Raw genomic sequence first — 12925 nt, forward strand, 5'->3', positions numbered from 1 at the left:
GGGAGGAGGTGCAGATGTGTTAGGGAGGAGGTACAGATGCTGGTTTGGTGTCTGTCCCCCGCTGCAATAAGCAGCTTGTCTGTCCCTCCAGTGATGTGGAGATAGCAGCAGCAGGTGGCGGCCACGGCGCAGGAACGCCTGGGCGGCGGAACGGCAGCGCGGGGTGGGCGGGGCGGGCGGAGGGGTTTGCGCGGGGCAACGCGGGGCGGGGGGAGGAGGAGGCGGCGGGCGGGGTTTGCGGGGCACAGCCTGAGGCAACATGGCGGCGGGCGGATGGAAATACTGATGACTGTCAGGAAAATCGCCTCGATCTGTACCATGGTGAGTCTCTCCACCCCCCTCTGTCTCCATCTCCTCCCTCCCCCCCCCTCCGCTCCCTCTCCCCCCTCCTCTCCCCCTCCCCCCCTCCTCTCCCCCTCCTCTCCCCCCTCCGCTCCCCCTCCCCCCTCCTCTCCCTCTCCCCCTCCCCTCCCTCTTCCCCCTCCCCTCCCTCTCCCCCCTCCCCTCCCTCTCCCCCTCCCCTCCCTCTCCCCCCTCCCCTCCCTCTCCCCCCTCCCCTCCCTCTCCCCCCTCCCCTCCCTCTCCCCCCTCCCCTCCCTCTCCCCCCTCCCCTCCCTCTCCCCCCTCCCCTCCCTCTCCCCCCTCCCCTCCCTCTCCCCCTCCCCTCCCTCTCCCCCCTCCCCTCCCTCTCCCCCCTCCCCTCCCTCTCCCCCCTCCCCTCCCTCTCCCCCTCCCCTCCCCCTCCTCTTCCTCTTCCCTCTTCCTCTTCCCCTCCCTCTCCCCCCTCCCTCTCCCCCTCCCTCTTCCCCTCCCTCTTCCCCCTCCCTCTTCCCCCTCCCTCTTCCCCCTCCCTCTTCCCCCTCCCTCTTCCCCCCCTCCCTCTTCCCCCCCTCCCTCTTCCCCCCCCTCCCTCTTCCCCCCCCTCCCTCTTCCCCCCCCTCCCTCTTCCCCCCCCTCCCTCTTCCCCCCCTCCCTCTTCCCCCCCTCCCTCTTCCCCCCCTCCCTCTTCCCCCCTCCCTCTTCCCCCCTCCCTCTTCCCCCCCTCCCTCTTCCCCCCCTCCCTCTTCCCCCCTCCCTCTTCCCCCCCTCCCTCTTCCCCCCCTCCCTCTTCCCCTCTCCCTCTCTCTTGAAATGACAGTGTATATTTATCAGATGATCCTGTTCGTCGGAGTACAAGGTCTGACATAATTCCTCACAATGCAGGAGGATAAAGGGTAATCTTATAGAGGTTTACAAGATAATGAAAGGAAGAGATTGAGTAAATGCACCCTTACCCTGCCACAGAAGGTAGTTGAGGCCAGTTCATTGGCTATATTTAAGAGGGAGTTAGATGTGGCCCTTTTTGCTAAAGGGATCGGGGGGTATGGAGAGAGGGCAGGTACAGGCTACTGAGCTGAATGATCAGCCATGATCATATTGAGTGGCGGTGCAGGCTCGAAGGGCCGAATGGCCTACTCCTGCACCTATTTTCTATGTTTCTATGTTTCTACCCAGAGTAGGGGAACCGGGAACCAGAGATCATCGGTTTAAGGTGGGGAGGGGAGAATTAATAGGAACCTGAGGGGCAATTTGTTTTCACAAAGGGTGGTGGGTGTATGGAACGAGCTGCCGGAGGAGGTACCATTACAACGGTTAAGAAACATTTGGACAGGTACTTGAGCAGGATGGGTTTAGAGGGATATGGGCCAAACCCAGGCAGAAGGGGCTGGTGTGGGTGGGGCATGATAGTAGGCGTGGGCAAATTGGGCTGAAGGGCCTGTTTCCACGCTGCATGATTCCATGACTCTTAATAGACCTTTGATCTTCAGATACAATGTTGAAATAATATAACTTCAGTTGAAGATGGGCTTTTGATGTTCAACAATTACTCAGACAATGTATAATAGACTATTGTTGTTACAGAATCTATTTCATTTACTTTGTAGAAGAGGCCGAGCTGTTCAAAAATCATATGTTATTATTTCTTTTTGTACCTGAGATTAATGCTTGGGCTGCAGGCCTCACTCTAGCAAACATTGCATTTCTGTTTGAAATGAAATGCACATTTCATATCCAGGGTGACTTTTGGACTCTAAATTTTGTATTCTTGAGAGCTCTAGGACTGTGAACGACAAAGTGTATTTCAAAGTGCATCTATCCATATACGAAAACTCTCATTTGTTTGTTTATGTGTTCCTGAACTACAGCCAAAATGTTACACAAATAGCGTGACAATTTCAGGCCCACCTTACTCACTGTCGTCCCCTTGGTGCTAATGGAAGAAGTTTCATTGAAATCGGTGTTATATTTTTTAAGTTATTCACATTTCAAAGTTTAAATCTATCTCCTAGGGGTGGAGGGAGGGAGGGTGGGGGAAGAAGGGAGGATAATGGGGGTTGAGGGGCATGGAGTGGGGAGGGAGAGCGGCGGAGTGCGGAACGGGGAGGGGGAGAGGTGAGGGTGCTGCACCAATGCAGGAGAGGTTTGGGCCCAACGGGTCCACTTGGTCTAGTTTTAAAATAAAAGTGCACTGTTTCCCATTCAAATATACACAAATCATTCAGTGTGGTGGATTGGAATAATTTTCCACTGTAGGAACTTTCAGTTAAAAGAACCCAATATTCTTAAATAACCTAGACTCAAAACGCTGGAGTAACTCAGCGGGAAAGACAGCATTTATTCACAAAATGCTGGAGTAACTCAGCAGGTCAGGCAGCATCTCGGGAAAGACAGCATCTCTGGAGTTAAGGAATGGGTGATATTTCAGGTCGAGACCTTTCTTCAAACACTGGTTTAAAGACTGGTCTCGACACGAAACGTCACCCATTCCTTCTCTCCAGAAATGCCGCGTGTCCCGCTGAGTTACTCCAGCATTTTGTGTCGATCTTCGGTGTAAATATGCACCTGCAGTTCCTTCCTACGCATTTCTTAAATAGCGTGTTCTTTTTTAATTCTCGATACTTGGAATTATATGGTACATTTATTTTCTTAATCCTAAGCAATAATATAAGGAAAAAAACTACTAGTTTTGATACTGGAAATCTGAAAAGTAAACATATAGGACCAGTGACCCAAGCTTCAGAATAAAAGGATGTACCTTCAGCGAGGAGATGAGGAGGAATTATAGGAGCAAAGAGGTCCTTCTGCAGTTGTACAGCCTCGCACTTGAATCATTTTGGCATTACCATTGAGGCCACTCTCATCGGTAGTTTGGGCTTCACTTTACCAGAAACTCACCTGCACATGCCTCATAATTACTTTAGGAACCTTTTATAAAACACCTGCCTTGGATGTAACTATTTAGTTAATTATCATCAGATATTCATTATGAAGATAGACAAATCTCCAGCGCCTGATCAGATATATCCGAGGACATTGTGGGAAACCAGAGAGGAAATTGTGGGAGCCCTGCTTGAAATTTACGAGTCGTCCTTAAATACAGGAGAGGTGCCGGAAGATTGGAGGGTGGCAAATGTTGTGCCTCTTTCCAAGAAGGGTGATGGTGGAAGGTTGCTTCTTGGACTGGAGGCCTGTGACTAGTGGTGTGCCTCCGGGTTCAGCGCTGGGCCCATTACATTTCATCATCTAAATGAATGATTTGGATGAGAACATGCAGAGCAAGATTAGCAAGTTTGCTGATGATACAAAAGTGGATGGTTTTGCAGATAGTGGAGATGGTTGTGAAAGATTGCAACAGGATCTGGATCGATTGGCCAGGTGGGCTGAGGAATGGTTGATGGAATTTAATACAGAGAAGTATGAGGTGTTGCATTTTGGAACGTCTCACAGGGGCACGACCTACACAGTGAATGTTAGGCCTCTGGGGAGTGTTGTAGAGCAGAGGGATCTAGGAGTGCAGGTGTATGGTTCCTTGAAGGTCGAGTCACAGGTGGTCAAAAAGGCTTTTGGCACATTGGCCTTCATCAGTCATAGTATAGAAGATGGGACTTTACTGGGACATGTTGGCCGGTGTGGGCGAGTTGGGCCAAAGGGCCTGTTTCCACACTGTGTCATTGTATGACTCTATAAGATTTCAATCCTTAATCTTCCTATTCCTCTTGTCTCCACCTGCCTGAATATAATTGAAGTTTTCAGCTAACATGCAATTAGAAGTTCTATTAAGTTAACTAATACTTTTCTTTTAGTGAGGCATTATTAATACTCTAAACTTAATGTCTCCTCTTTTGAATTGTAATTTACCTATTGTTAAACTCAAGATGTATTACAAATAGTGCTTGCTGAAAACCTACCAGGAACTCATGATAGGATTATGGATAAGAATTTTAAAAGATATGGGCCAAGCGCAGGTAAGAAGAATTACCTTGGTTAGGCAACTTGGGCGACGTAAGTGAATTGGGCCAAAGGGCCTGTTTCCGTGCTCTTCATTGATTTTTAAAAAAAATGTAATACCCGCATTATTATTAGAATAATAATCTGGGTTTAGTTAACTCTGCTTATACCCCTTAATTTGCTTTACAATAACATAGAACAGAACAGTACCGAAACAGGGCCTTTGTCCCTCAATGTGTGTGCCGAACATGATGCCAAGACCAACTCTTCCTGTACCTAATCCATTTTCCTCCATTTTCTTTACATCCATGTGCTTATCCAAAAGTCTTTTCAATCCCACTATCGTATCTGCTTCCACACCAACCCCGGCAGCGTGATCCAGACACTCACCACTCTCAATGTGCAAAAAAACTACCTTGTTCCACATGTCTCCTTTAAACTTTTCACCTCTCACCTTAAAGCAATGCCCTCTAATATTTGATATTTCCAAGCTGGGATAAAGGTTTTGACTGTCTACCCTATCTATGCCTCTCATGATTGTACATACTTCTATCAGGTCTCCCCTCAACCTCCGGTGTTCCAGAGAAAACAATCCCAAGTCTGTCCAACCTCTCCCTGTAGCTCCTAATCCAGGCACCCTTTCCAAAGCCTCTACATTGTTCCTGTAATGGGGCAACCAGAACTGTATGGAATACTCCAAATGCGGCCTAACTAAAAGTCCTATTAACCTGCCTCATGACTTCCTGACTCTTATACTCAATGGACATCCAATGAAGGCTAACATATCATATGTCGCCTTTACCATTCTATGTACATATGTTGCCACTTTCAGGGAGTTATGAATTCGGACCAAAGATCCCTCTGTACAAGTTTTGTGGCCCTAAAGCTGATTAAAGACTTTGCACAGTGTCCTTGTTCAGTTGGATAAAGTGAAATTAAATCATTCAAGCCTTTTCAGAATCGAGCAGTCTTTCCAAAAATCAATGAAGTTCAAAAGGCCCATTTATATTTTTATTTAGTAAAATACCCATCCTGTTTCTGAATCAATCTAAACAAAATAATTTATCCTCAATTGCTTTCTTAAAAACGATGTTGCTTTTAACTCACAAAGTTATTCAAATGAAGAACCTGCAGAATTAATTTTGTTCAAACAATAATTTTCAGTTCAGTGTAATCCATTTGCTTTGTATTTTGATAATTGTTTTCCTTAGACACATTGAGAAATGTTATAATTGTTGTGCTCAGTCTGCAATAGCAAACATTAACCTGCATTAATATAAATATTTTTGGTAGAAAATACATCTAAAAAAGAGGGAATCATCAGTTATTTATTATATGATTTCAATCCTTAATCTTCCTATTGCTCTTGTCTCCACCTGCCTCATGCCAACGTACATTGCTATAAATATTTACCATGAGATCTCCCTTGCGTTGCAATAAATCTGTGTGATCAGCAGATTTTTATATTTGACAGTGGTTATTACTGATTATTCATGTTTTTTATTTGAGTATTGTCGTCATGCTCGGCAATTACTAAGAAAATCTTTCTCTATTTGTGTGAACTCTTCTACCCCCCCGCACTAGACTAGAGCAGAGATGCCTCGTCATCATGATACAACCTCGTCAGCACCCCGGCCTGTTTTAATGTATCTTTATGAGGTGCCACGGTGTTGTCCTCTGACAAAAGCTAGAAACAGATTAAACGTAATGCTCCATTGAATAAGCTACATTTAGAATTTCAGATCAAAATCTCTTTCTCATCGTGGTATTTCAGATAATATAATGAACTCCATTTCCTCGCATGCACTTCCCAGCAACTGCATGAAATTGATCCAGACTGTTCACAACCTTGGTGTCATTTGAGCCTGAGTACAGTTTTGGATCTCTTATCCATGTGTTGGGTCCACTGTTGTTTGTCATTTACATTAATGATCTGGATGATGGTGTGGCAAATTGGATTAGTAAATATGCAGATGATACTAAGATAGGTGGAGTAGTTGATAGTGAGGTAGATTTTCAAAGTCTACAGAGAGACTTGGGCCTTTTGGAAGGGTGGGCTGAAAGATGGCAGATGGAGTTTAATGCTGATAAGTGTGAGGTGCTGCATTTTGGTAGGACAAATCAAAATAGGACGTACAGGGTAAATGGTAGGGAATTGAGGAATGCAGTGGAACAGAGGGATCTGGGAATAACTGTGCATTGTTCCCTGAAGGTGGAATCTCATGTGGATAGGGTGGTGAAGAAGGCGTTTGGTATGCTTGCCTTTATAAATCAGAGCATCGAGTATAGAAGTTGGGATGTAATGTTGAAATTGTACAGGGCATTGGTGAGGCCAAATCTGGAGTATGGTGTGCAGTTCTGGTCGCCAAATTATAGGAAGGATGTCGACAAAATGGAGAGGGTACAGAGGAGATTTACTAGAATGTTGCCTGGGTTTCAGCACTTAGGCTACAGAGAGAGGTTGAACAGGTTGGGTCTTTATTCTTTGGAGCGTAGAAGGTTGAGGGGGGACTTGATAGAGGTTTTTAAAATTTTGAGAGGGACGGACAGAGTTGACGTGGGTAGGCTTTTCCCTTTGAGAGTGGGGAAGATTCCAACAAGGGGACATAGCTTCAGAATTGAGGGACAAAGGTTTAGGGGTAACATGAGGGGGAACTTCTTTACTCAGAGGGTTGTGGCTGTATGGAATGGGCTTCCGGTGGAAGTGGTGGAGGCTGGCTCGATTTTATTATTTAAGAGTAAATTGGATAGGTATATGGATAGGAGGGGATTGGAGGGTTATGGTCTGAGTGCAGGTAGATGAGACTAGGTCAGGGAGAATGGTCGGCGTGGACTGGTAGGGCCGGACAGGCCTGTTTCCATGCTGTAGTTGTTATATGTTATATATATATATGTCATCTCTAAGACCTCTCATTTTTATCTCTGTAACATCATTGTAATCTGACTTTGCTTCAGTTTATCTGATGTCGGCACAATCTTCTATGTCATTGTTATCTCCAGGCTTAACTGGTGCTTGTTCTGCTCTCCCAGAACAAGGTCAAAACCCATGCACACCAACTTAAAACTTGTTGGTATGAAATGGCTTACTTAGCAACACCGCAGTTTTACAGTTTGCATTCTTGTTTTCAAATCCGTACAGAATCCCAATGCATCCCATTCTCTCTAACCTCATCTAACCCTATAACGCCAATGATTCTTACTAATGTCTGCAGATGCACCATAGAAAGCATACTGTCGGGTTGCATCACAAATTGGTGTGGGAACAGTTTTTCCCAAGCCTGCAAGAAATTGCAGAGAGTTGTGGATATAATCCAGTCCATCACATAGACCAGACTTCCCACCATTGACTCCATCTACATTTCATGGTGCCTTGGGAAAACATCCAACATAATCAAGGACTTTTCCTAAACCAGTCACGCCTCCTTTTCCCCTTTCCCATCAGGCAGAAGATCCAGAAGCTTGAAAGCAAGTGCCACCAGACTCGGGAAGAGCTTTGTCTCCCTCTGTTATCAGACATCTGAACAGCCTTTCCATAAGCTGCAGTCCCAATTCTCCAACCTACATCAATGTTGACATTGGACTTTTTAATCTGGAACTGTTACGCTACAATGCTGAAAATTATATTCTGCACTCTGGTATCTATCTCTTCACTGTTGTACTTGTATTTGGCTTGGTTGTACTTGTATAGTATTATCTGAAAAGCAAGCAAAGAAAAGCTTTTCACTGTACCTCAGTACAGGTGACATTAATAGACCTAACTAAGTCCTTTGAGATATATATATATTTTTTAATTGCCCTAATTCTTAAACATCTACATTACAATTGGAGCACCGAGAAGAGAAAAAAATTGTCGTTGGAGGGGTGCCTGAAGAAGTGTCTTGACCCGAATCGTCACCCATTCCTTCGATCCAGAGATGCTGCCTGTCCCGTTGAGTTACTCCAGCATTTTGGGTATCTTTGTACCATTGACAGCCATGCTTTCAACTGCTATGGTGTAGTTAGGGACTGGGAACCTATAAGATTTTTATGATGTCAATAATTTGCACATTGTTGCAAAATGTTTAGGGATACTGATGTTTGAATAAAGGGAAAGGGAAGGCACCCAAAATTTCCAAGAAATCCCTTTATGCTTCACCAAAAGTGCGGCACGGTACTTGCCATGGTAGAATTGCTACCTTACAGCACCAGAGACCCCGGTCGATCCCGACTAAGGGTGCTGTCTGCACGGAGTTTGTACGTTCTCTCCATGGGTTTTCTCCGAGATCTTTGGTTTTCGCCTACACTCCAAAGACGTACACGTTTGTAGGTTAATTGGCTTGGTATGAATGTAAATTGTCCCTGGTGTGTGTAGGATAGTGCCGGTTGGGGCAGACTCAAAATGAAAAAGCCTAAGCCCAAAGGTCGGCCGTGGCTCAATGACACCACCAAAGCCCTAAGAAGGGAGTGCAGAAAATCAGAAAGGAGGTGGAAATGTGACAAGCTTCAAATTTCCTTCGAAATTCTGAGAAACAATCTTCTCAAATACCAGGAAGCAGTAAAGTCTGCAAGAGCACAATACTTCTCCGACCTTATTTCCAAAAACTCTCATAACTCCAAGGTCCTATTTAGAACAATTACCTCTGTCATATGTCCCGCCCCCAGTACCAGCTTAGTTGGGTCCCCTGCTAAGTGCGAAGAATTCGCTAAATTTTTCACCAACAAAGTTGAGAACATTAGAATGAACATTTCCCCTCCCACCCGTGACCTAGCTGTCTCACTAGTCTGTTCATCTAAATTGGACTGCTTCCAACCCGTCACTCTATCCTCCCTTGCAAAGCTTGTCTCCGCTATGAAACCTGCAACCTGCCCCCTTGATCCTGCCCCCACTGCCCTTCTGAAGGATGTCATTGCAATAGCCGGTACCAGCATCCTCTCTATTATCAACAGTTCTCTGGCCACTGGCACTGTTCCAACCAGTTTCAAGCACGCGGTGGTCCAGCCCCTGCTGAAAAAACCTAACCTAGACCCCACCTTGCCTAGCAACTACAGACCCATTTCCAAACTGCCATTCCTGTCAAAAGTCCTTGAAAAGGCAATTCTAAACCAATTAGTGCCCTACCTGCACCAATACACCATCCTGAAAAGTTTCCAGTCAGGTTTCAGAGCCCACCACAGCACAGAGTCTGCCTTGTTGAAGGTACACAACGACCTGCTTCTCGCCATCGACACCGGCGACTGTGCAATCCTGCTCCTTCTCGACCTCAGCGCAGCGTTCGATACAGTGGACCACACCATCCTTATTGACCGTCTCCGGTACGCGGTTGGCATTGATGGCACTGCCCTGAGCTGGTTCGCTTCGTACCTCAAAGATAGGAGTTTCGCCATCAACATAGGCAGTTATTCCTCTGCTCCAGCTAGCCTCTCCTGCGGAGTTCCACAAGGCTCCATCCTAGGCCCCATTCTCTTCTCTCTATACATGCTCCCCCTTGGCCAAATCATTCAAAGGCACGGCATTTCTTTCCACTGCTATGCCGATGACACTCAGCTTTACCTCCCCCTGAAACCCAACAACCAGTCAAATTTAAACAGCCTCTTACACTGCCTTGAGGACATAAAATGTTGGATGGCACAGAACTTCCTCCAATTAAATGAGAGCAAGTCTGAGGTCATCCTATTCGGCCCCCCCGACTCCATCAAATCGATAACAGGCAGTCTTGAAAGTCTATCCTGCCTAGTCAAACCGCATGTCAAAAACCTCGGCATGATATTTGACTCTGCATTAAAATTTGATAAGCAAGTCAACGCTGTGGTAAAAGCCAGCTGCTTCCAACTTCGAACCATAGCTAAAATCAAACCTTTCCTCCAATTCGACGACACAGAAAAAATCATTCACGCTTTCATTTCCTCCCGCCTAGACTACTGCAACTCCCTATACACTGGGATCAGCCAATCTTCCCTGTCCGGCCTGCAACTGGTCCAAAACGCCGCAGCGAGACTCCTGACGGGTACCCGTAAAAGGGACCACATCACCCCGATTCTGGCCTCTCTCCACTGGCTCCCTGTACGGTACAGAATCAACTTCAAGCTCCTCCTATTCACGTATAAAGCCCTAAATGGACATTCCCCCCCCTACATCAAAAATCTTCTAACCCCCCTCTCTAACTCCAGGTCCCTCAGGTCGGCCGACTTGGGGCTACTCACTATCCCGCGGTCTAGGCTTAAGCTCAGGGGTGACCGCGCTTTTGCGGTTGCAGCTCCTAGACTGTGGAACAGCATCCTTCTCCCCATCAGAACTGCCCCCTCCATCGACTCCTTTAAGTCCAGGCACAAAACCTATTTCTACTCCCTAGCGTTTGAGGCTCATTGAGGAGGCGCTGTGAACTGTTTGCATGCTACTGTATGTTTCATTTTTTTTCCTTAGTACCTAATCAGATGTACAGCACTTTGGTCAACGTGGGTTGTTTTTAAATGTGCTATACAAATAAAATTGACTTGACTTGACTTGACTTGACTCAATGGGCCAAAGGATCCGTTTCCACACTTTATCGCTAAGCTAAACTAAACTTGATTCAGTATTTTTATAATTGCTGGCCTGATGAATGAAGTTAGCCTTGTGTAAATGATGTATTAAACCAGAGTCAAGGTGCATCTAGTAGATCCATAGAAAGATGGACCTGCATGTATTGGAGGACTGAATTTGAATGCATACGATAAGTTTGTGAGCCAGGTATGTGGCTGGGCCAGGATTTGAGGTCGTGTTTGGGTCGATTGGCAAATGGAGTGGAGGGTTTAGAACACCTCTATTTTTTCTTAATTCCTTGGTTTACTGTTAAATTTATGATGCTAGTGTGTAGCATAAAAGTGTGTTTATTAATAGTATTAATATCTAATATTTGGAAAACTTGCTAGTCATGTAGTATCAAAGTCCCTGGGGTGCTAGGTTATCAGAGCTTTAGTGCATTATATGCAAAACTTGCATTTGAACCAAGGCTTGCCATCAAGTTTGGCTGCAATGGGGTGCAGATCTATTTCTTGTAGAAAGATTTTGTTCAGCAATATCTAGAATGTTTCCTGATATGATGGAAATGCAGAACATCTGTAAAAGTTCAGACATTATTTGAATGATACCATGCTTCAAACTGATTTTTTTTAAAAAATCTAATTTGAGATTTTAATTGTTATATTTGCCTTGATGAGGGCATTAGTTTGCATCTTGGCAGATAGGCTAGTTGAATTGCATGCTGCAAAAACAGAAGGCTTTATTAATTAAGACAGAGAAATGTTGAGTGCTTCTTTTTCCAATTGTTAACATTTGGTAAGTTGTCATGCTGAGGGTTATTCACAAGGAGGTTGGATGTGTTCCTGCTGTAGGTTGTTATCACTACATACAAAAAGTGGATGAAGTATGTCCATGTGTTTTATACGCTTGGTTATCTCCTGCATTCTTATTATTTGATGTCCTGGGTGAAAGGGATTTATTTCTTGACTGTTAGAATTTTGTTTGATCCGTTTTGGTACATGGGAAATAGCGAAGCGATTAATTGTAATTTGCTTGCATTCATAGACTTGATTGACTAGTTAGTAATTTATTTTACACCACTTTCATATGTTGCCACATAATGTCTGAAAAACATCGCCAAAATCAAAAGTCATTGAGATGAAGCAAAGAAAGCTACATTTGGGGTGGGGGGTAGCAACATTTATTTATGATCTTCAGAGTGTTATTAAATAATATAACTTGGCGCCAGGCCACAAGATTATGGGGCAAATACCCTCAAGCTGAGCCTACCAGACAGGCTCTGGGGTCTATCTAACAGGAGAGCAAGGTGAAGGAGGAAATTCTTAACATTGGGGCCTTTGCTGATAAATGATGGTTGCCAATATCGATTGGACTAATTTTAGAATGTCGAAGTTGTTGGGATTGAAGCATTGGAGGTGTCCGAGGCTGGTTGGCTGGTGAGCATTGGAGTGATAGTCAAATGGAACTTGGTATGAGTCCGAATGCAGGGTGTTTAGGTTAGTTTAGAGATAGAGCGTGCAAATGGGCCCTTTGGCACGCCAAGTCCGTGCCAACCAGCAATTCCCACAGTCTAACACTAGTTCCAAACACACTAGGGACAATTTACATTTATACCAAGCCAATTGGCCTACAAACCTGTTGATATTTGGTTGCCTTCAAGCTAGGTGTGTGTGGAATAAAAGCAAAATGCAGGGAAAACTCAGGAGATCCAGGCAGCATCTGGGGAAAAAGAGACGATTATCATTTTGCGCCGAAGACTCATCAGAATTGGGGTGGGACGAATGCAAGCTATACTTCTGATCTATGTGTGTGTCTCAGCTAGAGCGATTGGAATTCTGCAATAGCTTTAGTGTGCATGAATTATTGTGTGGAAAATCAACTGAGGATGGTTCCTGTTTTCAACATCGAAGTGCATGTGTATGTTGAAAAATGGGATGCACGTGACAATTTCCATGTGTGCCATCAGTCATATTTAGACAACCCACTTGGGCGTGGTATACATGGAACGGGATATGAAAGAATACATGTCAATGAATGCTTAAGATTTATCTTTCTGCTAGTTACAGCATACAGGTGGGTCTTTAGCGATTTTTGCAAATTTGTATTCTGGTCCTTCTAAGTAGAGAAATCCATCTTCTGTGTGGGCAGGAAAAATAT

The 12925-nt window shown here is 45.1% G+C and overlaps 1 protein-coding gene across 1 annotated transcript in view; it reads left to right on the forward strand.

Moving 5' to 3' along the window:
* Positions 1-249: 249 nt before the first annotated feature.
* Positions 250-12925, forward strand: part of LOC144600434 (ubiquitin carboxyl-terminal hydrolase 12) — a 42644-nt gene continuing 29968 nt past the window's right edge. The window contains exon 1 of the mRNA XM_078412028.1: positions 250-321. Within this exon, the coding sequence (XP_078268154.1) occupies positions 274-321 (48 nt within the window). The 5' untranslated portion in view covers positions 250-273. The remainder of the gene's footprint in view (positions 322-12925) is intronic.

Source organism: Rhinoraja longicauda, chromosome 15, assembly GCF_053455715.1.
Source record: "Rhinoraja longicauda isolate Sanriku21f chromosome 15, sRhiLon1.1, whole genome shotgun sequence".
Lineage (NCBI taxonomy): Eukaryota > Metazoa > Chordata > Chondrichthyes > Rajiformes > Arhynchobatidae > Rhinoraja > Rhinoraja longicauda.